This window comes from Tetrao urogallus, assembly GCF_951394365.1.
Source record: "Tetrao urogallus genome assembly, chromosome: 2".
NCBI classification, from domain to species: Eukaryota; Metazoa; Chordata; class Aves; order Galliformes; family Phasianidae; genus Tetrao; species Tetrao urogallus.
This window is the reverse complement of record NC_136814.1, coordinates 81,712,076-81,738,847: the sequence shown is the minus strand read 5'-3', so window position 1 is coordinate 81,738,847 and position 26,772 is coordinate 81,712,076. Positions and strand designations below refer to the sequence as shown.

General features: G+C 36.8%; 1 protein-coding gene across 1 annotated transcript in view; it reads right to left on the bottom strand.

Annotated features, from left to right (window-relative positions):
- The window catches only part of COL9A1 (collagen type IX alpha 1 chain), a gene marked incomplete at both ends in the record, with an annotated part of 45,653 nt that overhangs the window by 6,099 nt on the left and 12,782 nt on the right, over positions 1-26,772 (bottom strand). Inside the window, 20 exons of the mRNA XM_079549999.1 lie at positions 990-1,044; positions 1,493-1,639; positions 3,532-3,564; positions 5,435-5,479; positions 5,590-5,625; positions 9,030-9,101; positions 9,901-9,954; positions 17,132-17,185; positions 17,290-17,343; positions 18,104-18,148; positions 19,668-19,721; positions 19,949-20,002; positions 20,101-20,154; positions 20,323-20,376; positions 21,914-21,967; positions 22,793-22,846; positions 24,588-24,641; positions 25,775-25,828; positions 26,537-26,593; positions 26,682-26,714. Coding sequence (XP_079406125.1) covers positions 990-1,044; positions 1,493-1,639; positions 3,532-3,564; positions 5,435-5,479; positions 5,590-5,625; positions 9,030-9,101; positions 9,901-9,954; positions 17,132-17,185; positions 17,290-17,343; positions 18,104-18,148; positions 19,668-19,721; positions 19,949-20,002; positions 20,101-20,154; positions 20,323-20,376; positions 21,914-21,967; positions 22,793-22,846; positions 24,588-24,641; positions 25,775-25,828; positions 26,537-26,593; positions 26,682-26,714 — 1,117 coding nt within the window. The remainder of the gene's footprint in view (positions 1-989; positions 1,045-1,492; positions 1,640-3,531; positions 3,565-5,434; positions 5,480-5,589; positions 5,626-9,029; positions 9,102-9,900; positions 9,955-17,131; positions 17,186-17,289; positions 17,344-18,103; positions 18,149-19,667; positions 19,722-19,948; positions 20,003-20,100; positions 20,155-20,322; positions 20,377-21,913; positions 21,968-22,792; positions 22,847-24,587; positions 24,642-25,774; positions 25,829-26,536; positions 26,594-26,681; positions 26,715-26,772) is intronic.

The following is a 26,772-nucleotide window of genomic DNA, read 5'->3' as shown; positions in this document are numbered from 1 at the left end:
GACATTTGCTATAAATTCTGCATGACTTGACTTGAGAAAAGCTATTTTGCATCCACAATCCAGAAATACTAAGATAACAGGGAATAACAGAATCTGAAACAGAAGTATGGCCAGCAGAAAAATGAGGAAGGCTAGGTATAGCAATCTGGGGACAAGGCTTACTGAGGAGCTGAGTTTCATTTATGGTTGTCTTTAAAGTGACAAGTTTCTTAATGTCCAACCCAAACCTCCCCTGGCACATCTTGAGGCTCTTGTCCTATCAGCAGTTACCTGGGACAAGAGGCCAACTCCCACCTCACCACAACTTCTCTTCAGATAGTTGTAGAGAGCTAATACACTCTCCCTTGAGCATTCTCTTCTCCAGACTAAATAATCCCAGCTCCCGCAACTGCTCCTCATGAGGCTTGCGCTCCAGATCCTTCACTAGTTTCTCAGATGGAGTCTACAATCACAGAATCATAGAACAGCTTGGGTTGGAAGGCACCTCAAGGATCATCAAGTTGCAATGTTCCTGCTACAGTCAGAGCCAACAGCCTCCAGATCTGGCACTAGACCAGGTTGCCCAGAGCCCCATCCAACCTGCTCTTGAACAGCTCCAGGAACTGAACATCCATAGCTTCTCTGAGCAGCCTGTTCCAGCACTTCACCACTCTCTCTGTAAAGAGCTTCCCATGACATCCAACCTAAACCTTCACTCTTCGAGCTTAAAACCATTCTCTCTTGTCCTATCACTATCTACCCTTGTAAAAAGTTGATTCCCCTCCTTTTCATAATCCCCTTTTAAATGCTGGAAGGCTGCAATGAGATCTGCTCACAGCCTTCTCTTCCTGAACAAGACCATTCACGTGTACAAACTTTCTACAGCATGCCCTTCTGAGGACAGGCTATTTATTCCAGGTGAAATTGGCAAAATCTTGTTTGCTGCCACAGCAGTTGAGTTTTGTAACATAAATGCTGAAGAAACATCAAATACATTTTAGCATATTTACCTTGCATAACTCTCATGCAGACCTGCTTAATGTGTTGATCAGTTGGCTCTTTTCCCTAGGATTAAAATATAATAATTTAAAAACAGTTGACATTACAGTATATTTTGAAAGTATGACTTATGCTAAAGACAGTGGCTGTTCAATAAAAGGTGTTCCAGTCCCTGCACTACTCCTGCTGAAGTCAATTCAACGAGGCAGGTGGGTATATACTGTGTGTGTGTAATTTGCCCTTGCCTAAGATATGGTACATGCACACCACAGGAGTGTGGTGAGCACAAGAAAAGATAAGTAAACTGAACACTGAGGTCCAAAGGACTAATTATATACAAACCTAATATTTCTCCTTTGTTTAAACGTGTCTGTTGCAAGGTACAGTGTGTTTTGAACCCTACTGTAGTATTTCAGCTTCTCATGCATATGCATCTCCTGATGTGAGAAACGGAGTGGTGCAAGTGACAGCTAAGAGTTCAAAAAGATATCAATTACATGAAGGCAGTACTTACAGCTGGACCTTGGCTACCAGGCAGACCTGGAGCACCCCGTTCACCCTGCAAGCCTCGTGGTCCAGGTGCACCTCGTGGCCCTTCCATGCCAGGCAGTCCCCGACTTCCCTCTGGCCCACGGGAACCAGGGTCTCCAGGATTACCAACCTGGCAATGAAAGAATTTTAAATGACTGCTATGGTAGTGGCAGACTTATTCCAACACATCCAAATAGTGACCAGGGCTATTCATCAATGCAAAGTAACAGCCACTGGCGTGTGGAATTGCGTAGATTCTTTTTATATAAGCATCTAGAGTCAGTGATTGTGCAATTTATAAAATTAAAAAGAGTTCCTTTCATTTCAAGAAAAGATGTGGGAAAATAAGATATTCTGTCAAAAAAAGACTGAACCTTTATTGTAGTAACACGTGCAAGACAATGTTTTTACCACAGAACAGTCTCTTGGTTTGTACTTCTGCCCTTATTCATGTCATATATGACTTCTCTGGACATTACATGTTCTATAGAATAGAAACTTTTCATCTCCCTTGCTCCAAATGCCATTCCTCACAGAGTACCACAGTATGATCTTGCATCATCTAGCCCCAGGCTGTTTTGGAATACAAACTTTTGCTTCATTCATGTGTCAGAGTTCAAAGCACACAGGTTGGAGGGCCTAGGCTTCATTGTGCTGTCATAGGGAAAAGAGCACCTTCACTCCAAGTGCTGTTGGCACAGTGCTATAACAGATGCACTTCCAGCTTACTGTACTGAGGGAATGGATATAAAGAGCTGTTTTACTGGTACAAGCATCCTGTTCCCAGGGAAATGGAGGGCTTGATATGGCTACATTAATATCACCACACAAGTACAGTATAGTAAATAAGCTATAGCATTTGCTCCAGGAAACATTCTAAGTGATTAAATAGAATGCAGAGTGAGACCTAGGCCAATTCTGTCACTTTCTGTATGAGTTATTGTACTACTTTTAATCAAAAGTAGTGAAAACAAAAACAACCACAAAAAAGTTGTTTGTTTGTTTTAACAAAACCTTTATGTAGCTCCCCAAGTCTCCCAATCAAAAAGGAAAAAAAAAAAAAGGGAAAAAAGAAAAAAAAAAAAAAGAAGAAGAAGAAAAAAAGAAAGGAAAATTTAAAAAAACAAAACAAAAACAACAAACCACAAAGCAACCACCCACTGAAAGTGATCCTCAAAACCATAGCTCAAGTCCACAAGATGGAGCCATTTCCTTTCCATCTACGCTGCACTTCAGGCCCTGTCACCAGAGGGCCATGAAAATATACTTCCACTGCTGTAATAATGAGAACAAAATTCTTTTTTGAGAGCTACACAACCAGAAAGCCATCACTTCTTTCTTGCCCAGTCTGGCAAGCTGTCAGGTTTACTCATCCCTATGCTCACCAGGATGATGAGCACTCTAGGGTTTCATGCAGTGAAGAGAGAAAACTAGATTCCTCCCCTACTCCATCTCTTCCTTGTGTCCTTCCCATAAGATGTTAGCTAGCAGCAAATGCTATCTAGCATGCATTTTCTTAACCCTTAAGGCACACTGGGCACCAAGAACACAAGCACAGCTCATTTTGTAGCATTCAGACTGAATTCCCCATAGGCAGAATTGCTGATTTGCTGATATTATAGCCCAAACTGTCAGCAGCTGCAATAATCCCGCTCTTCAATGACTCCAAAATAAAAGAACTCATTCAGCTCTCAAATTTTGTTTCTTATGTGGTATACAAGCTTCTGCTCATGCTTCCACATGAAAGTAGTTAAGGAATCAGGGCCAGAAGTACTTTCACATGGACAACATATTCCTACTGCCACTCTTCTACAGTGTAAAGGCCATTACACTGGGCACCCTGCTGCACCACTCCTCTACTGCACAGAGAACATGTTTATACATGTTTATAATTGTACTCAAAATTCAGAAAGAAGAAATGCTGTTGGAGCACATTTCATTTAATTGTGAGAGCTCATCAGAACACTGTCCATTTTATCTACCAGATCTGTATTTCTGTAATAGTGAGTTCTTTATACTTACAGATCCCTTTGCACCTGGTAATCCCATATCACCCTAAACAAAAATAACACACACTTCATTAGAAGAGAGTACCCACTGTAACACTCATCACAAATGCAGTAAACTTCACATTATTTTCCCACATAAGTAAAAAAGCTCACATATTTAACATCCAAGGCAATTGTTGATTATGTAAAATTGCACTTCAAAATAATTCAAATTAATTACAATTTATTTGGAAATAAAACTTAAATCTGAGATTATAATATCTAAGATTCCTTTCTTATAAGAATATCTGTATGGCACAAAAAGAAAGTATTTTTCTTACAACTGGCTTTGTACTGCTTATTTGTCAGAATTACAGATGTTTTACTATGTTGTGTTTGTTAGCCACGAAAAGATATTAACAGAAACCAGGCAGTTGTCTACTCAGTGTGCTACAGGGAAATCAAACCCCTAGAAATTTCCATTCCCAGCAATATAGCTCCTGGCTTCCAGCAACCCCTGTACGTTTGGTCTGAGAATAACAGTCTCACTATAGAAAAGTTTACATCTTTCGTTCTGAATTAGAAAAATAAAAATTAAGAAGAGTTTTGGTTCAAAATCTTTGTTCATCTATGAAACAGTAATTCCTCCACTTTGATGTTATTGGATCACCCTTGGAAATATTTCAGAAAAATTATATTCTACCAGCTCCTAAATGGCATTGGTGAAATAAGTAGTTTTAGAAAGGCCAGAATGGTCACCTTGTCTATTAATATGTCTTAAGTCAAATAGAAATGACAGTTATCAGTTTAGAATCACAGACTGACTTGCATTGGAAGGAGCCTTAAAGCTCATCTAGTTCCAACCCCCTGCCATGGGCAGGATTGCCAACCACCAGGTCAGGCTGCCCAGAGCCCCATTCAACCTGGCCTCGAATGCCTTCAGGGATGGGGCACCCACAGCTCTCTGGGCAACAAGTTCCAGTGCTTCTCCACTCACTGACTAAAGAATTTCCTCCTAATATCTAATCTAAATCTCCCCTCGTTTAGTTTAAAGCCATTCTCCTTAGTCCTATCATTATCAAACCATGCAAAAAATTAGTCTCCCTTTTGCTCGTAAGATCTCTTTAAATACTTAAAGGTTGCAATAAGGTCTTCCAAGATCCTTTTCTTCTTTAGGATGAACAAGCCCAGCTCCCTCAGCCTTTCTTCGTAGGGGAGGTGCTTCAACACACTGATTATGTTCTTGGCCCTACCTGGACCAGCTCCAACAGCTCCATTGGGTCCCTGTACCTGGACACATTACTTCAGGTAGAGGCTCACAAGGGGACAATACACTCTGTATTAGTGCATTTCTCTTTCTCCAGGAAAACAAATACCCAAGTGCCACAGATACTACCCATGTGAATTCACAACATGCCTCACTTCTTCAGTAGTATTACAGTGCTACTGCCTCTTCTCAGACCAATCTTCCTCTAATAGTCAGTTGCTTCAGCTTGTTACCAAAGATGAAGGGAATTACAGTGCATTTCAGTCAAATCTGTGTTATTAAGGTTAATTATTACCTGTGCTCCTGCTTCACCTGAATTAAACTACCTCTTCATCCTCACTGCTTCAAAAACCAAGAATTTATACATATTTATATATGAACATACACACAAACATTTGTATGAATATGCATATGTATATTTTTATATATAAGTATTTGGAGTATGCACATAAAGAGATCCCAAGAAAATGTGTATTTCAAAGAGCTTTAAAACAGCTGAAATATATGATCAGACTATTAGAACTGCTGTGCACCACAAGATGCCCATTTAGTACACAACTGAAATTGTATTTCCGACAATCAAACCTTGTGTTTTTAGTGCTTCAACAATATTTTGAAGTTTTGAGAAACAACAAATAAACATCAGATCCAGTGAAAAAAAATGTCTTACTAAGTCACCCTTTTCTCCTGCATCTCCTTCTGATCCAGGTGCACCCTATACAATAAAATAAAAACATGCTATCAGCCTTCAGATTTAGTCAGTGCTATGTACTGCAGCATTTGGCAGTGTAAATTGAAAGTATTAGGATCTGTAACATGACTTACTTGCTCACCCTTAGGTCCTGGTTCACCCGCTGAGCCCTAAAAGATTAAAGATGCAGAAGTATTTTACAATTTGAAACACAGAGACTTAATTAGTTTTTCTTCTATTCTCTACAGTAGAGCTAAAGTAGCTATTTCAAACTGGTCACAGTCTGTTCAGAACAAATTTTGTCTCCATTTTCTATTTTTTAATTCCTTTTTCTGAATGCATTTAGAACAGGCAATACAGAGTCGTGTACTATATCATGGGTAGCACAGTTAGGAATATTTTAGTGCCTTCATAAATCATACTCATTTAGGAGGAAAATTAGATCTGTTCTCTTTGCCCACTAGTAATATCTACTGGGAAAGATAACAGGCCTTCAGGACTTCCATACACTGCTACAGAAAACATTAAAGATTCTTCATAACCAAACTTCTAATGCTACTTCCCTGGCTGGTAGAAAAAACTGTCAGGTAGAAAAAAAAACGTTGAGCAAGTTCAAAAGCTTACTAAATTATCTTCAGTCCTTCCAACTATCTAGCATTAATGCAGTAGACCTTTAAAGTTGTAAATTTTTAAGAATGATAATGAAAGAACTTCAATCTTCCTAGATGATTAAGGTGACAGGCTGAAGGAAAGTAAGAGCATGGAACATACAATACGCTGCCACAGTGCTTAGTGCAGGTTCTAACTGTCAAGCAGCAGCTGATCTCTCCCTCACATGGCAGATATTCTTGCAGATGCTACAACACCACTCTGAAAGTTGAAGTTATAAGCAAAAATCCAGTAAATGTATCATATTTTCCAGCCCTATTGAAGTGTTCTGTGTAACTGTAAGGCATACGAGCCTTGGTACTGTGGGATAAACACATCCAGACACCCACGATTTCTGTCATAATCTTGTCTTACTTGCTATTTAATTTTCAGTATTTTTGAGCAGCACTGTCTCTAGAATTTTTATCACAACAAAAGCCAAATTACCTGTATCTTAAAATTTACATTCTGCCCATCCCCTTCTCCTTTTCTTTTTAAATTGTCTTTATCTTAGAGTCCTGTAAAAAAAATTAAAATGTACCTATTTGGACAGGCATGAATCAAATTAATGACCTTATTCATTTTGAGAATAGTTTCTTTTCTATAGTGGAAGTACTTCACCTATAGAACAGTGTACCATTTGAAAACACGTTAATATTCATATTTTGTTAGAAAAACAATCAGACTGTCCTTACTTTTGTTTGCAGACTGTGAACATTCAAAAATTTTCATTCCGAATTACAGAAAGTTGTACTTTTTTTTTCCCCTAAAATAGACAGATGCAGTACTTTCTCTGCAGTTTCAGAGATCCGTTTAATTCCTATAAGATACAGGCAGAGGATATGGTGTGACATCTGCAACTTCTCAAATTCAGATTTGTCCTCCTGTTGACAAGGATGAAGAGCCAATACTAAATTATGCACTAAGCTAAGCAGTGGAAACCACAGACCTATTTAACATTCAGACTCTGTCAAGCAACACAGAAACCATTCTGTCTAAAGTATTCTCAAAATCACACCTTATTAAGGTTTTCCAATTACTCAAACAAAAATACATTGATTTCCAACTTAACATACTGGTCTTTGTGTTGTTTTTCTCTACTTTTCTTTTGAGAAACAAAACTGCAAATAGATGATGAGAATGCGATAAGCTTTTGTTTCCGTGCAAAATGATCTGTAATATTTGTATCAGCAAGCATAAAAATCACAGCTGAAACAATCTGAACCTATTATACTGTCTCCCAAAATTTCAATTGAGGCAATAGGGTAAGATGTCAGAATATGAAAGTTCTTAATTTTTTGATATACTATTTATCTATTTGGTCTGGTACTATTTAATTTACTAACATAGGCAGAACCAGATGCAGCTGCAAGTTGAACAGGGTAGAGAAATAATAGAATGGCATGGTGTGATCACTCTTTAGGCTTGTGACTTGGCGTATATCCTGGCAAAGCTCCTGCCATGTCAAGCCTGATGCAAAATATTCACTCCAGTCTCTATGGGACTGAAGAAAAAAAATGAACTAAGGACAAGTGAATTCAGCTGACACGTATCTCAAAACAAAAAAGGTAGAAATCACTTATAGAATGAGACCACTGGTAGGGTAGCTTTCTGGACTTTAAGATGCTTGCACTGGGCATGAAGCTGACCCTAGAATACAAAAAAAAAAAAACACAACCAAAACTCCAGGAACAAGATACTGTCAACTGCTAGTAAGATAAAAGAAATCTCCTGACTATAGCCTAAATCTGAATGGGTCCATACAGAGCATTTACATTCTGTTTTTACCCTAGAACTCAAGACCCTTTATATGACTGATGAGGAGAAACAGGCATCTTTGGAAGGAGATTGTCAGCATTGCAACAGATAACAAATTCCTTCCATATTTGCTTCTCTAAGTGTTTTCATTCTCTCTCAGCAAGAGGTTAACATATGAATCATTGCCAATCTAATAAGAAAAGAGTTATTTGTATCAACTTACATTTGACTAGAAACATGTCTCTGATCTAAACATTAAAAAAAAAATCCACATGAAGAAATACTTTAAGGACAACAGACCGCCTTGAGACATTTGTAAGTACCTGAGCAGCTGTAGAAACCTGACAAAAGCAACTGCAAGCCCTGATTTACTGTATATGGGCAAACCAAGGGCAGGATTCCTCCGTACAAGGAAAAATATCTGCAGCAGTGATACCAACATTTGACTAGAGCTCTGTGCTTCCCTGATCGTAGGGGAAAGTAAGAGGAACATTGAAGTGCAATTCATTTCATGTGATGTAGATGCTTGAAATAGTAAGAACGAATTACATCCTCTCTAGACTCCTATTAACAAGGGAAGATCAATGACATTTTAGTTTTTACATCAAGTCTTTATTGGCATTTGTTCAACAAATTGGGATACCTTCTTGCTGAAGCCCAGTTCTTCTAACAAAATACTACTGGAGCTATTTAGATGCTGTAGTTGTGCTTGCATACACAGGTGTCTCAGTTACTGCATTATTCAGTGCATTACTATAGCAGATCCTAAGACACATGTAAAAGACACTGTATCTACTGTAGAACTGGGATGAAATTCCACATAGTTCTTTAGTGGCTAGCGAGCCTGATTTACAAATTTCAGATCTGGCTGAGCCATTGAGTCAATGATTTTTACTGTGATTTAAGCCCTTAAATGTTTCAAACTCTAAATACACAAGCAATCAAACACTAATAATCTTAGGTAAATGTCTTAAGTACTGTCATGTAATTCCCTGCATATGTTATGATCTGAAAGTATTTAATGGGCCCTAAACAGCACCTAACAAATCTACATTCCAAAGAAGAAACAAGACATGAATTCATGTAAAAAAACTGCAAACTATGCCCAGATTATTGTATTTACTTCCGATGTCAAAGCCCAGGGGGTGTATATGAGCACTTTTCTTACCCGGTCACCCTTACCACCAGGCAGGCCTGGAGGACCTGGCAGTCCAGGAAGTCCTATGTCACCCTGGGGACCCTGTGAAAACAAATTAAGGATGTAAACTTACTCAGTTTGTTCTAGAATAAACAACTGGGAGCCATACCTTTACAAAGAGATGGTTTAGAATCTTATTCCCAGTATAGTGCCAATTTGATTGAAGATGATTATCTGATCAAAATAGAGCTGATCCATAATGCATCCTTTTGAACAGCATCTTATAATAATTTTATTGCAAACATAAGGGAAAGGGCTAACAGGGCTTTCCACCCTTCAGTCCCTCGACTGAAGCCTGGTTCCCTTAAAGTTACTTTTTAAGATCTTACACTCTGTGATTTATGCATTCCTCTGCAACAGCAGGCTCTTTCAGCCAAAACCTCCCCAAGCTCTGCTTCTGACAGTTATGGTATAAATACTGCTGGAGCAGTAGTAAAAGGTGGCATTCATAATCTGCTCCACTCGATAGTTTCCTTTAGCTGTTAGCAGAAAGACTGACTTTCACTGCTCCTGTTCCCCAGCTGCACACAGACCACACAGGGGTGCACTGCCCAATTTCTCACATCACTGAGACCATTTTTTTTTTTTTTTTTTTTTTTTTTTCTCCCCAAAGTAGTAGAAAAAGTCACACATCACCATGTGCTTCAAAACAACATTTGCTAATACTAGCACAGTTGGAGAGGACTGAAAAAGAAACTCAACAATCAAGAAACTCAACGATCACTTCTTTCAACATTATTTTCAGCTCCCTGCATAGATGAATGGTTAGGTGAAATTCCAGTTGATACTACAGCCTCTCGGAAGTAAGCACAAGCACTGAGTATGTGAATAAACTGCTTACCCATTTCCCTGGTAAACCTGGAGGACCTGCAGGACCTGGCTCTCCTCTGCTCCCCTTATAGGAAACAGAAGGACATTGTTACCTCTCAAAATAGTTCTGGCAAACTCAGAATACACCGTGATTATTTTCTCAATGTTTAGTGAGTTATACTGCCTAGTAGTTGGCTTTAATCAAGATTTATGTTTATTACTGCAAAAATAAAAATGAAGTGCATTACAAATACTGAAAGACTGAAAAATGCAAAAATTATTGTTACAATGGCACACAATATTTAGTTAGCTTTAGATGATTCACCTAATTAATTCTGATGAGTGATTATTCACAATAGAGTCTCCTTCGTGGGTCTGCCCATGAAAGTTACCTGTTAGGAATGCACATATCTCACAAGGACAGTAGTACTTGTAGCATAGCAAGTACATGAGTACTTGCTATAAAATGACAAGTATTTGCTATAAAAGCATAATGTGTAATTTAAGATCATAAAATATGAAGAATAAAAGTTATTAGGTATGCAGGTAGATAGCCTGCTATATATAGCTTAGAAAACTGAATAAAAGCAGATCTAAGAATTATAGTAATGTGCACAATGCATAATTTCAAATATAATTACTTTCTTAATAATGAGAAAAATATTGTGACATACTAAGCAATAGAAAGAGGTGGCAAACTTAAAAATGTGTTTTACCCCAGGTCATAAATGAAGAATTGAACCCTGCAATTCCAGAAGTAATTGGGTATCCTGGAGAGATCAGAGAACGAAACACAGACAGACTTCCATTCTTCTCCTCCAAAATATCCTATCATGCTAAAGTCACTATCCTTTTCAAGTACTTTTTGTACAGTTTCTAGAAGCCTTTTCAAGTTTTGTTATTTTTTTTTTAAAAAAAGGACAAAACAAAGAAAAAAGAAAGAAAAAAGCCCCTCAAACCACCTTCATTTTACTACTCAGAAAATGCACTTTTGAAAATCTGTTTTTTAATCACATAGCTCAGTAGTACATCTCTGACCCAGAACCCTATTACATTACTGATGCAGGGAAGAGAAGGATGAAATATACAATCGCTATTAAAAATTTTCTCCTTGTGTATGTCATACCACCATGTCTGAATGCTATACAGACATAAAACAAAATCTTCCTTTGATAGGATTTAACTCATAATAAATGTCTTAAGCACATCAAAGTTTCTGCAGGTCAAAAAGAATACAACCAAATCTTTCATTCTGCATTAAATGTAAAAAATCCTTTGTTAAACAGACACTGTAAGTACTTCCCCAAACAACAGTGTTATTCTGAAATGGTAAAGAAGAACAGAAAATCACAATTCAAATGAATAGCACATAGTTAATGGCATGTTTCTCTTAAATGTTGACATTATGTCTGTAAGGACAGATTACGACAAAACAAGGGCCAGCATTGGAGAACCTACAGGTGATGTATTTTATAGAAAAAGAGAACTGTAAACTAAAGAACAAACAGGAATCACCCCAGTCTATGGCAGAACTTAATACTGTAAAGCTTCTCCCAAGTTACTGTATCTGACTGAAATGGCCCTGAATTGAGATTCTCAAAGACCTTTTCATTGAATCATAGAATTACCAAAACTGGAAAAGACCCCCAAGATCTCATCCAACTGTCCACCTACCACCAATAATTCCCCACTAAACCATGTCTCTTACTACAACATGTAAATGTTTCTTGAATATCTCCAGGAGCAGTGACTCCATCACCACCCTGGGCAACCCATTCCAGCACCTGACCACTCTTTCAGAGAAGAAATTTTTCCTAATATCCAGCCAGAACCCCTTCCTCCGCCCACAGTGTAATTTGAGGCCAATCCCCCTTGTTCTATCACTAGTTACCTGGGAGAACTGGCAAGAGGCTGAACCCCCCACATCACCACAACCACCCTTCAAATAGGAAAGAGGTTGCCCAAAGTGCCATCCAGCCTGGCCCTGAATGCTTCCAGAGTGGTATAGTTGCAGTAATCTACTGCCTTAGGTTTACTTGTAACAAAGTGTATCTGGTAGGATGGAAATCTGCATTGCTCTCTTGACTGTGCAATTTAAACCATGCAATGTTAACTTTCTTAAATATAAATTATGACTCACCACTTGTGAAACACCACTGAAATTATATGTACAAAACATGCCCAGTAATACCAGATTTTAATTATAATTGTTAAGATAATGAAACACACATTTCAGGGTAGGTCAGACAAAGACAAATATTGTTTAAGACTTGGAAAATGATTAAGTTGAAAGTAATCTAAGATGTTCAGAAGAGCATTCTCATCTACATTTAGGTCATTCATCATTTCAGCATCAAACCAAGCCATTTTCTAAGCTGCTTAATGAACAGAGAAACAAAAGCATCTCCAGAGAGTAAGTCAACCCAAGCAGTCCGAATATTCACTCTAACTCACACTCAAAAGTCTCTCATTAGCAGGTATGGTATAAAATTTTATGAAGCTAGACATTCAAACTCTGCTGCTAACGTTAGGAAAATACACATCACATTAGAAATACTTTTGCAAAAACACATATGTTTGTCTGCGTATGCAGCAATGTTCTGCTCAGTTTACTCAGCAAGTATTGAAATTAAGTGGTTCAAGCTCTCTTTTCACTTCAAGACTATAGGATGGGATTCATATTTTCCTAATATAAGTGATTTAAAGGTTAAATAGCTGAAGAGAAACAAAGGATGAGAAAGGGGAGAGGGGAGGAGGTGCCAGTATTTCCTGTAAATAAAAACATGACAAATTAAATCTTACTACATCTCAACAAATAAGGGGGAAAAAAAAGAAAAAGAAAAAAAAAAAAAAGGTATTTAAGCAGCTCGGGAAGCATGGCTATATTCCACTGATTAGGAATGACACACTGATGTTTGAGATTTGCTTCCTTCAGGCCACCTGCCAGGATAACTGGCTTAGAAAAATTGAAATCAGAAATGAATTTAGTAATTACTTGGATTGGCTACTATAACATGAATGAAAAAAAGCTAACTGACAAACAGTTTGAGTGGAATTCGATTTAGAAACAAAGGCAAAATGTCCATATTTCTCCAGTTCTTCCTCTGTTTTGCTGAACTGATGAATATGAAACTAAAGAAACAATATAAAACTCTATTCTTTTTTTCCCCTCTCAGTTGCTAATTTAATTTTTCCTAGGAAAAGATTGACTAAAATGCTACTTCTGAAAGCATTTTTCTTCTAAGGAAAGTTGTTAGTAGTCAGGTAAGGATTTCCCAATGTGAGTTTGCTTATTTTTTGTTAGATCTACCTACCTTGTTTTCTGTGATTTAATATCTTCTCTATGAAATTGGAGATGTTTACAGACTTGCAAATGGACAAAGTTTTGACATTTTGATTGTATTACAACAGTTGCTTAATAATGAAAGCTACACTGAGATAGCAAGGCTTTGGCCAGAGTATTTTGAAAACAGTAGATAAGTACTATATTTTCCCCACAAACTGAGTCACTGATGAAAGTTTAAAGCTCCATTATGTTGAAATTAAATTTTCTCTCAAAAAGTTGTCTTTTGCAATCAGCTGAATCAGAATAGCCAAGCAAAGTTTTAATATAACATAAACACAGATATATTTCCCTATACTCTAGATACCAGTTTGCAGTCTGCTTTAGCAGTCAGCCTTGTTACTACCCCACAGACCTCCACATCAGAGTGCTGGCCATTCAGAAACCAACAGCCACACTGTCATTCCTCAGTAATGAAACAGAGAACAGAGGTAAGTGAAGTGAGAGCACGAAGAGGATCCCTACATGGCTGCTACCATGCAGCACTACAGAAATTAACAGAAGCTCCTCTCCATAACCTGCAAAATATTAAGAGTTTTCCAACTCTGAGGAAGAAGTCCATCCTTTCTAGACTTCTACCAGAGTATTCTACTAGCAAGAGTGAAATGGAGCAAAGGGTAAAGGTGAAAGAAATGAACTGAGGTGAACATTACAGAGAATAATTTGAAATAGGAAGGAAAAGGATAGGAAAAACACTGGAAGAGGAACCATAAAATCCTCAGGCTTTGAAAGTGTTTGGGAATGAAACTGGTCAGAAATTGGCAAACTTCGAAGTTGTGAGTAAATTTCAAAATCTGAAAAATTACAAAAGTATTCACAAGAAAAAATGTCTCCTTAGAGTAATTATAAAAGCTTTTCTCAGCTTATTTTCAAAGTTTCCAGTTTTCTAAACTCAGAAAAGATGGGGTGCAGAATTATTGAGCTGACAGATTTTTTTTTTTTAATGTAGAAATGCAAGGGCAGACTCCTTGAAGCAGAGGCTTAAATACACTTACTACATATACTTACTGCAGAAGGAAGAGAAAATAGTTTTTATTCTGCACTAAAAATAAATACAAACTCAACTTGGACCAGACCTTAATGAGATTCAATAATCCAACATTTTGTTCTTCCTGAACAAAAAACCCCTGTTTCAGTTTTCTGCATTGAAGAGATGTCTTTCCTCTATGCCCAAACAAAGCTATCCTAGCAATACATCGCTTGTACTTGGAAGGGGGATTCAAGGCTCTTTTTAACTTCAAAGGAACTACAGATGAGTAGAATATTACTTAGTGCTCTATATGCAAATTTGCATTACAGTCAGTAATGCAGTTTCTTTCTCCTTTTTATATGACTAAAAGTTTTAGTTTCTATGACTTCGCTCAGATGTTCACATTTTCTGAAACAAATGCACTTTGTAATGATAGAGAAAGTGATGGTAAGTTATCCAGATGTCTTGCTGGTCTCTAGAGATATAAACAGAAACTTCATTGTATTTAATCTGCATTAGGTATTTTTGTCTGACTACAGGGTTAGAAATAATTAACCTTGCATGTCAGCTCCTGTTTGTATGGACTGCTGATTTTGTAAGTTCATGTTCACATCGAGAGGATTAAAAGCATAGTTCAGCAGATTACCTTGCATTATCAGAGTGGGCAATTACTTTGGCCTGATTCAGTTATAATTCTTATTCCTGTTACAAGTATACAAAATACTAGCTGAAGAAGAATTTAAAAAAATTGAGTATATGCAACACTTTTAAACACAAACAGCAAAATTAAATGTTTATGAGTTGGAGATATGTGTAGCTTGAGATACTGTATTCCACTCTAGTGAGCATATACTTCTATAATCCCCTTTATATACCTCTCCTAAGTAAATGTGGGCACAGCAGCATTCATGCAAAGATTCAGTCTAAAATCCATGCGATCTCATGAATTGGCACATAAATTATTATTTGCATTAGCAAAGATAGAAGAAAATAGAAGAAAGCCAAAACTAACTGTTACTGCATTTTTAAAGACACAGAAGAGTTAATTCAGAAAACATACTCCTGAGACATGAAATACTCTTACAAATACATCCCAGATAGTAATTCCCTAAACCATGTATGAGGATATTCCTACAAGTGCAAGAATAAATCACCTACGTACAATACCAGAAGCTCAGCAGATTCCAGGAAAGTATTCCTATAATATCAGTGGTAAGAGAGAAACCTGAAAAGCAATAGCTTATAGGGCCCCGAACTTTGTGAGTCTTGTCAGTGCAGTCAGATTGAATTTTGCTATATCAAAATTATCTTTGAATCCCTGATTCCTTCATCCTCCACAGGAAGATTAACAGAAAAGTTAGAACAGCCTCATGTGACTTTAATCCATGCCAGTAAAACAAAAATGTTTCTAAGTAGAGATAAATGCTATACTTCACATCTGTTTCATTCATAATGCAAACCAGAAAGGGCCAAGCACAGGGCCAAGGCACAGGCCCAAGCAGCATCCCATCATCATCGATGATAAACTGTTTGGCTCAAGCCACTTCACACTTTCCTAGACAATGCTCGGGAATAGTCTTGGGAACACAGGCAAGAGATTATTTCCAGCATGCAAAATGAGAGCATGTAGCCTGCTCTTGAATATGAGTAGGTTGGTGTTTAGAGATTACAGCAGTATGAAGATAAGCCATGCCATGCCAGTCAACACAAAGGGCCAAAGAAGTTACCAGTCATTTTCTTTACAATGGAGGACAGGCAGCTAGCCTTCCTCCACGTTGTGCCTCGCTGTTCATGTTATTTGCACTAAAAATAGGTAATAGCAACAACAACAGCCACATTCTGAATCGTTGATCCAAATTTCATCATCTTGTAACATAGTGTCAGCATTTGACTTCTTCTAGCTGTAACAGTCAAATAAAAGGGTAAGTGATCTACTCATAGCTAATGCATACAAGCTGTTCAATGCCAGTGGTGGAAGTTGACAGTTGCAGTGAAAGAACAGCAGTTCAATTCTAGTTTTCTGTCACAAGCCACCCTCATTCCATCTGTTCAGTCTTTAGCTCAGCCTATTTAAAAACACACTATGTTGTGGTTTAAACCAGCAGATGCCTCAGCACCACACAGTCATTTACTCACTCCTCCCTTTCATAGGGATAGGGAAGAGAATTAGGAAAAAAAATAGAACTTTTGGGTTGAGATAAAACTATTTACAAAGATAGAGAAAAAGAAAAGGATAACAGTTATATAGCTATATGTACATATATCTAAATATACATATACACACACATACACACACTTATATATATATATTTATATAAATTTATACATTTACTCTTAAAAATGTATGTAACAAGTGATGCACAAGCAATTGCTCATCAAAACCAACCAGTGCCCAGCTTGCCCCCAAGCAGTGGAAGAGAACAATACACATTCCCATTCCCTTCAAAACTCCTTCCATGTTATGTCATATGGTATATAATATCTCTTTGGCAAGTTTAAATCAGCTGTCCTAATTCTGTTCCCTCCAAACTCCTTGGGCCATTCACTGAGAATGACCTTGGATCTGTACAACACTGCTAAGCAGAAACTATAAACACTGGTGTGTTAGCAGCATTGTTTTTCTCAAGCCAAAAATTTAGCACCATATCAGAAACTCTGAAGAAAAAAGAATCCATTCTAGCTGAAAAGAGACCAGAATAATGTAAGCAAAGGTTTAGAATTGGATTTATCATCAAAGCCAAAAATAGTTCAGAGACAGCTGTTTATGGATTTCTCTGCAGGACAATGCCCATCCACCTGGTATAGGTCAAAGTTAAAAAAAATAGAATTTACTTTAAAAATTATCACTTGAACTGAGTAATATCTGTAACTGGTGGTTAGGTGCACCAACAGTAATTTGGGACACTACAGTACTAAATACACTCAGTTACAAATGTATTCAATACTTACTGGTGGTCCCCGGGGTCCTGTTGGACCTGCTTCTCCCTCTGGTCCCTGCTCACCCTGTTTTGGGGATAGAAATGATGCAACAAATTTGAAAAACAGTTCTTTACATAATGCAAGATTTTCATTTTTCTAGATCTGTTGAATAAGTTCAATGGTCTTACCGGTTTGCCAGAATTTCCCATCACACCTGGCACTCCAGGAGGACCTCTATTACCCTGTTGGACAAAAGACAAGAATAAGCTTTGAGCTTATTATATAAATAAATAAATATATATATATATATATAATATAAAAAACAGTATTTATTAATTTTTAACTTTCACCTTTATTTTGGTTTTAGTTTAACTTTCACATGATGCCTTCTGTATAATTTTTCAGAAGACAGATTATTTTCTTATTTTCTTATTTTGTACTGACAATTGCCAAATAGAGCTGCTAGTTGCTCTCAAATCACAAATGGATAATAGAACCCCTTGTAATTTCAGTTGAAATTCAGGTCTTAATCTAGTTTTCATTCTCATTTGCTAAAAACTGACTGAAAATTTTTGATCTAAAACATTTTATACTCTCAATCATATGATTTTTTAAAGCAAAATTGGAATTGGTGTTGCCATTTTTTAAGACACAATCACAATATCTGTAATTCAATCAACTTATTGCAGCTATAAATATACTGAAGAGATTCCTCATTACAAACTGTTCTGAGCTACCCCTGTCATACATATCCTCCAACAATGACTTCCATGATTTAAAAGGAATTGGCCTTTTTACTACTGTTTAGCACCAGGAATCATCACAACCATACAAAAGAAAAGAATAATCAAAAAACATGAAACTACAGATTACAAAAGAATCTACCTAATTCTTCTAGCCAAAAGTTTGTCACTTATCACGATGAAAATTTAACTGAGTACTTTAAAACTTTATAAACGCAATTACAGCCTTATAAGAAAGTAAATGCTCAATATGATTTACCTTTGGGCCAGGAATCCCTTTCATACCCGGAGAGCCTGGTAAACCCTAAAGGAAATAAAATTTGAAGTGTTTACTTGTTGTTAAGGGAATTTGAAACAGTGTTAAATAATTGGTACTGGTATTGATATATTCCTAATACTTTTTCTTTATATCAAAGCACTATTATCCAACGATGGACAAGCTTGAACTCTTCCTGTTCAGAGAGTAACTGTCAAGGGGAACTTCATAAATTGGCAAAAATAGCATGGAATAGTGAGGAGTCATGATTTTTTTCTTGCTTAAATTAGAAATTGCTTTTCACCTTGGTGACCTAATACTAGAGGTGGAGAGTCTAACAGATACTTCTTGTATATGTTTCATACTCCCCTCACTTGAGAAAGAGCTCGTATGCTTTCACCAAATTTTCTTCCAAACTGAAAAGCTCTCATCATTTTACAAATCTACTTCCAATTCTGTTTTAATACATCTGTTTCACTATGTACTCATAGCAATTACTCGGATAGAAACTTAATTGAAACATAATGCTATCTGGCTTCTGACAACTGCCACAGTTTTCAAGCATAATCAGTTAAAATAAGAGGAGCATCTTCAAAAATAGTCCAAAAACACTTCTAATCCCTACAACCACATTACAGGGATGCACACTGGAAAATATTTCTTTGGAGAAAAACATGTCATGCATTCTAGATATTATGGCCCAGCAGAATACAAAAATAAGGTGATTATTCACTGGGGGGATGCTAAACTAGCAGGTTAGCTCTTCCAGCTCACTCTGGAAAGCTGTGTGCCCTAAAAGAGTTGTCCAAAGAAGGGTAATGAGGCTTATGTAGTACCTGGAGAACATGCCCTATCAGGAGTGACTAAAGGAACTGGGGCTGTTTAGTCTGGGGAAGAGGAAGCTAAAGGGAGACCTTATTGCTCTCTTTCAATACCTCAAAAGGTGCTTACAGCAAGAGTGGGGTTGGTCTCTTCTCACTGGTTACAGGATGAGGGGAAATGGCCTCAAGTTGTGCCAGGGTAAGTTTAGGTTGGATATCAGGAAAAACTTATTTACAGAAAGGGTTGTTAAGCACTGGAATAGGCTCCCCAGGGAAGAAGTTGGGTCACCATCCCTGGATGTGTTTAAAAACCATTTGGATGTGGAGCTCAGGGACAGGATTCAGCAGAAGTTTTTAGAGTTAGGGTAGTATGGTTAGGTTGCAGTTGGACTTTATAATAGTGAAGGTCTTTTCCAATCTGAGCAATTCTAATTCTCAACCAGCACTAATTGTGAGGTCACATAGAAATATCAAAAAGGTCTCAGATAAAAGAAATCAAAGGAGAACTGCACACTGGCCACAAACTTTTGTACACAGTTCTTCACTACACTAACACAAGGAGATTAAAACTTTTGTGCAGAGCTATTTTGGATACACAAAGTAGAATTTACCCCTGCACTAGATTTACTCTTCCTTCATCAGTTGATCAGATTTTCACTCAAGTTACTCCAGCAGGAGCACCAAACTCAGGTTTTCTGTGGTTTCAATAGAGTCTAACTTCCAAAAGAAAAACACTAGACACTTACTGGCAAACCCTGAGGTCCTGTATCACCTGGAGCACCGGGTTTTCCTGGTTCACCCTGAAAAACATTTTAGCTTGTAACTTATGCAAATCAAAGCTAAGGGAATACTTTGCTTCTGGAACAAAGAGCTGAAATACGTTTCGAACTGGAGGTTGAGAACTTTTATTTAATAACCATATGTGCGTAAAATCATGGGCAGTGGCACAATAAAAAGCCACATGACTGAACAAATCTAGAGCAGTATCAAAACTATATAAATTAAAAGCATGCCAGCTGTACCCTACCTTTGCTCCAGGCATTCCAGGGATACCTTCCCGGCCATCAACTCCTGGCAAGCCCTTGAAAAAGGAAACAATCATATTGTTGGAGAGATTGCACTCAAATACTTTGCTATATAAATCAGTATAACACAACATAAATGAAGAAATATACATACAGACTCTCCTTTCGGCCCAGGGAGACCATTTATTCCTCTTGTCCCTTGAGGACCCTAAGAATGGTAATTTTGGAAAAAGAAAATAAACACATTGAAATGATAGGTTCAAAGAATATCAACCTATATTTATTCAGACATGCATGTTTGGTTATATACAACTTATAAAGTATGATTGGCACTCTCGACGTCTGCAAGTCAACATGATTTGAAATTTGTGCTTACTCTTTCTCCCTTCGGACCCTCTTCTCCCAGTGGACCTCTCTGTCCTTGATCCCCCTAAAAAAAAGTTGAGCAATAAGTCAGTGTAAAATTACTTAGATTCATTAGCTTAAACCAACGGTTTAATTTATTCTAGTGAATGGAATCTTTCTGTGGTCTCCTTGGTCCTGTGGCTTCCCAAATTCAGAGTTTAGCTGGGCTTTAGAATCTGCACAGAGATCCCTCATCCCTTTAATAGGATTTACTTGCGGTATCTTTTATGCACAAGTGACCATCCAAGACAAAGTGAAACTACACCAGCCTTCTGCATCTATCACCATGCAGACTGACATAGCACAGTGCATATAACAGCTGCAGCTATGGGTACAAGGGCACTGCCTGACAATTTGTTTTGCAGTATTTTCATAGAAGGATCCTGAACCTTTCTCACACAAGCACAGTTAGAGCTTTCAGACAACCTACAGTATTTGCAGCACTGAGGACTTGCACTGTGCAGTACACAAAACATGCACAGAGAATTAGTTACAAGATCTATCAATCAGAATTAAATCATTGCTGAACAGACAATTTAGAAGAGCTCAGTGCAGACTACGTATCTAAAGAACCGCGTATATTTTTTTCCTTCTTTGCATATTACAAAAAGAACTTGATCTAAGGAGTTAATTGTATCATGCTTTTCTTATAGGAGGTAATGTATTTATTTAAAAAAAAAATAACACTAAAAAATGAAAAAAAAAAATTATCTCACACTGATGTTGGACGTAACTTCAGAGTTTAGTCCTTGATTTTTGAGTCTAGTCCATAATCCTCACGGGATCAAAAACATAGAGGGGCAGAAAAACATGCACCACATTTGTGCTATCTTGTTCCCTAGAACCACAGAAAGCACTGCTGGCTCTTCTCACATAAAAGAGCATATGGTTGCATGGTTGTCTATGAAAGGGACAAACCAGACCTTGGGTTGATGTTATGGGAATGTACATTTTGTACTGCATTACACAAAGGATCCTCTTTAATTGTCAATTAATATTGGAAGCCTGAAGAATCAGCTGCTCAAAACACTGATAGACATACATTAACATTTACAGTAGTAACAGTAAATACAGTGATACCTAATACCTCCCAAATATTCTTCTTTTTAAAACCTAAGCTGACAGGCATGTTTTAAAACTCAGCTAAAGCCATTCTCTAGAAATCCAGAAATGTCTAAGCAAAGTGTGCTGTATTCACTTCTGTAACACATTCAGTTACTGACTAATCCAAGTATGAGTTCTAGCTAGTTTGGAAGGGAGTCGCCAGACTGTCCAGTACAGGTTATGTTCTAATAAATGAATATTTTCCAGATAAGAAAATAATGAAGAATTTCAAGCCACCCTAAAATACATAGCACATAGTAGCACTCAAAACAAAGAGGTTACAATACTGAAAAGCTGAACTGTACAACTGCACAGCAATTCTTTGGAGACAGTGATTCATGACATAATTTATTCATCAGTTGAATTGGGATGATCAGAGGCTTTTCTGATTTACAGACAGACTTAATACCTGACTGGTAAACCCTGGAAAGCATTTGGCTAACACACAGTCTACTTACAGGTGCACCAGGAAGACCTTGGGGACCAGGATCACCATCAAGGCCACGAGCCCCCTACAAAACAAGACAAAAACATCAGACAATAAAGTGAAGCTCTGAGAGACTAAAAGCTTCAGAAAATGTTTCTGTTGTCCTTAGCAGGATGTTGTCCCTATTTCTATCCTCAGATAATGGAATAGAATCAAAATTGGAGAAGTTTTGAAGTGCACTACAGATTATTATCTCTACTGTTTCAAGCAAACAATATAATTGCTATCCTATAATTTTTAATTGAGAGCAAAAAATGTTTTCAGAAGGGTTTATGGAAAATAATAAATTCCTTTGGCAAACATAGGAAATATTTCAGATAGGCAAGACAGCTTAAAAAAGTAAGCAAGTAACTTTAAAGACTCAGAGAGGACATAAAGAAAGCCAGAAAGTAAAGATAGTAATAGTTCAGAACATATCTGAGAGTTCAGAAAGGATCATGCATGAGAAGTCATAATCAGAACAAATTTGTTGTTGTTTCTGAAAATAAAAGGTCACAGAATTAGGTTTCCATGACTTCAATTCTGAAGGAAGACACATGGTATGATTGCAATACACTTTTCCTTCCCAGCATTTTGATCATATTGATTTAGAAAGTTTAGAACAGTAGAAACATAACAGTCAGTTTTGGATTAATAGATCAAAATAGTTTAATGAACAGCAGGAAAAGTATGTGCACTTAATCAGTAAGATCACGTTGCCTTTCTTCCTATGGAAGCTATGGAAACACAGCTGACATAGGAAAGAAAATGCAGAAAAAAAAAAAAGAGAGAAATTTAAGTAAGGTTGAAAACATTCATGGATGTATTTTTGTATCCAGTTAATTTTATGACAAGAAATGTTAATACTCACTTTGTTACCTTTAGGTCCAGTTATTCCAGTTATACCTCTGATACCTAGGATGCCCTGAAAATAAAAAGTACACTCAAATCATGATTAAATCTTTTCATTATATCCACTTCAGTTTTCAGACAGAGATATCCTTATAGTTCCATGTACATTATATTTTACTACTAAGCATAAAAAGAAAGAGTATACTTGAATATTAAATTTATAAAGTAATTTAAGATTTCACAAAGACTTAGCTAAATGCTACAATCACAAATATGCTTTAAGGACTGAAATTACCACAGAGCTGAAACAAAGCTGTGCAGTCTGTACAAGAGCAATACATGAAGGCGTGATTTGAGAAAGGGCTTATGTTCTCTGAAGTAGGATATAGGACAGATACAGGCAAAAACTCCAGAAGGCTTTATAGAAATCTACATGTAGAAAAGAATTGGCCAAGATTTTTTTAAGAGCAAGTGCTCAGTATCTTATCTAAGACTTCTCATCCATGCATCATGTAGATTTGGTAGATTTTAGGTGCTGCTGCAGAGAACAGATTCCTAATTCTTTCTGCGCATCATAACATCATATTTTTTTTGTGCAAGGAAAATGCAGGGAAAAAAAAAAATGTATAAACTCTAAAACCTCTCAGCCTGTCTCTCCAAAGTGCGGCCATACACTCTTCCATACAGCATCTATCTGACATCATTTTCTGTAGATTATGAATCCCATATTTTAAGAAGGAACAATTATTTTAAATCTCGTTTGGTGAAGTCACCAGCTGGTGAAATAGTGAAGTGACATGAAAGCCAAATCAGTCCCAAATTGTTTTCTGATCCCATTGTGGGTTGTTTGTTTTTGTTATTGTTGTTGTTGTTGTTTTTGTTTTACAGTGATAAGAACCTTTCCAAAGTGATTTGTGACCACATAGGCCCTTCAGGAAGCAGAAGCAGCATCTTAGGTAACTGCTTTCTCCAGGCCAGGGCCCCAGGTATGCTTTTTTGGCTGCAAGTATAAGAAGGATGAGTAATTCTCTGGTCCTAATATAGAGTGTTCTGTTGCCATGTGCTTATAGAGAATTCTGTAATCAAGGATTTGGATGTCATGTGCATCAAAGTAAATTCCTGAATAATGTCATATCTGGACACCAGTGGAATTAAAGAAATAATTTCATGCCTAAGAAGAAAGTATAAGAATCCATTAGAAAGTAAACTATACAAATTAAATGTGTTATGTCTAATGTCTATTTCTCTTATTTAAAATGATCCCTTGATGTCTGTTACATATTGCCTGTTGAGCTGTGGGAAGCATAATAAAAGCTCATCATGAGAACACAGGCTGAGGAATTATATGTCAGAACAAACAAGTGAGGAGGAACAAAAGGAAGCTACTCCAAAACCTTAAGTAATACCAAAGGCTACTTCCTTGAAATGGAAAAAGACAGAAAGTTGAAAATATCTGCTGTTCCATGGCAGACACTTCATCCCCAAGTCTTAGCAACGTCCACATTTCACAGCTAAGCATAAATACAAGCTTTCCAAGGCTGAAGTAAACATCATTGAAATTATGGAAAGAAAAACAAAGGAAAAGTACTATTTGTACAGTTCAAACATTAGAAAATGTAGGACGTGGTGTACTTTTTAATATAAGTATGCAACAATGTTAGACAGTAGACAGTGTCTACTGTCACTTATAAGCAGTATGACAGGACAAAAAGAAAGTTGCATGGAGCTTCTGTGATATCCATTCTCCTACAGTAAGAATAGATACAATATAATAAACCAAATGCATAACACTATTCAAAAAGGAAATACTTTACTGGAGGGCCTTGAGCTCCAACTTCACCAATGGGTCCTTGATCCCCTTCTTCACCCTGGGAAAGCAAAATGAATACACTGTTGATTATCAATACCCTGGATATTGTCTTCTCAACGCAGAAGGCCCATCTATTACTTACTGTTTTCTGTCACCATGTCCTATTTGAAGGAAGTTTATCATCATTTTACTATTAACCAAAAAAATTAATTCCAAAGACACTCCAGGATAAAGTAAAATAATATTGTACTCTTGAGCTCTTTTTTTGTCCCTTTCAGTGTTAATTATGTTGGGCTTTTTTTGTTCTTCTGGATAAAATGTGTAATGAAGGCTTACTTATAAAAGTGAAAGGACTGGATATGCCAGTAGCTCTGCCTCACAATACCATGTTGTGTTTCCAAATTTTTTGAAAACTGAAATGGTAAAACATCTCACCAGCTGATTAAGCTCCAGTTTGATAACATGATAATAAAAGGTCTAATCTAATCTAAATCCAATATTTTTTTTCAATATAGCTAAGAACAGAGTGGGGTTGGGTGCTCTTTTGTTTAGCTTTTTGTTGCCACTGCTGTTTCAAGAAAGGATTTTTTCTAATTTTTTTTCCTTTTCAACCAGTATTGAAGCATGCAGCAAGGCAATGTAAAATTTCCCAAACTTTGATATAAACTTTTCAAAAATCAAACAAGGTTAAACACCTTTAGAAAATTCACATTTCAGTCTTCAAGCTGAATCAGACTTGGCCACTTTATTACAGTAATAATTTGTCTTTCCCTCTGATGTTACACTTCCCCTCTCAAATATATTTTTCCTTGTCATTCTTCCTGTTATGACTCAGCTGTGCCACAGAGCAATTTACACAGTAAACCAACAGAATTCTTGTACATTTAGATGCTTGGAAGTTTTACTATTAATAAATTAGATTTCAAGTTCCACAATAATTAAATTTGAATGATCAAAAAAAAGCAACAACAGAGTAGCATCAGTGATTTCTGCATTCTAGTAAATACAGAAGTCAGAGAATGAAGAATAGAGATGGGTCTTTAGTTACTCTGCAGTATTATGATATGCAGTATCTCCTCATACATTCATACATAAAAACTGTTGGTAGTTCTAATGAAATCTAATGTTCTTTTTTTTAAACGATCTAACTACAGGAGTAGTTTTCCCTTATATTTACATTTTCTTTTTTACCTTGTAACCTTGTTTCCCTGGTTCACCAGATTCTCCTTTTGAGCCTTTCTGTCCCTAAAATAAACGTAGAAACAAAAATGAGAAATCAGAGATTATTCAGATTAAAATACAGAGTTATACAAAACAGATACAGACTCCTCCATACAATTCTACTGTTTCGTCTGCAAATCCTCATTCACCAACACTTCCTCATCTATCCATTTAATACTATATATTAAGTACCATCCTCAAAAAGATGATTTCCTGGATCTAACGAGACTGTATTTCTCATTAGGTTTATTAAATCTCATTAGATTAGGTGTTTCTTCTCAGATTACCACATAACGATTTCCTTGAGTCATCAGTCTTTTCAGAAACCAGTAAAGAATACATAAAATGTCTTAGAATAAGAATCAAAGAGAGTTTCTTTCAATTTGTTTGATAAAGTTGACACCAAAAAAAAAGCAGGAAAAAGACAAAAGTTTTGGTAGAATATGTAGAGACTGGAGTCAGACTTCAAATGCTCAGGAAAATGAATGAAGAAATCTTTCACATACTCTAATCTTTTCAAGACGTTCAAGGCATAAGTTTTACTCTGAAATTTAGAGCATCAGTAAGAGATTTTGACAACAGGCTATTATGGTATTAAATATTCAGAAAACCTTCCCTCTGTTAAAATGTTTTTTAAATTAGCAAACTGCACTTCTTTGAAGCCAGAATGTACTCTCCCTGGTGTTTTCAAATGGTATCTCTGTAAGGAATGTTTGAACACATCCTTCTTACCTTCATTCCCATTAGGCCAGCATGTCCTGGGCGGCCAGGTGGACAAGCATTGGGACACTGGAAGAACATTCATTTTGTCAGCACCAGATAACTTGGATAAGGTTGTCTTTAAATGTTTTTTTAAAAAATTGTGGACAAATCTTACCAATGGGTCACCATCTTGCAGACCAATTGTTCCCTAAATTAAATGAAATTAACCAAAATTAGTGAAAGAAAATTAAACAGGCCTGATCCAT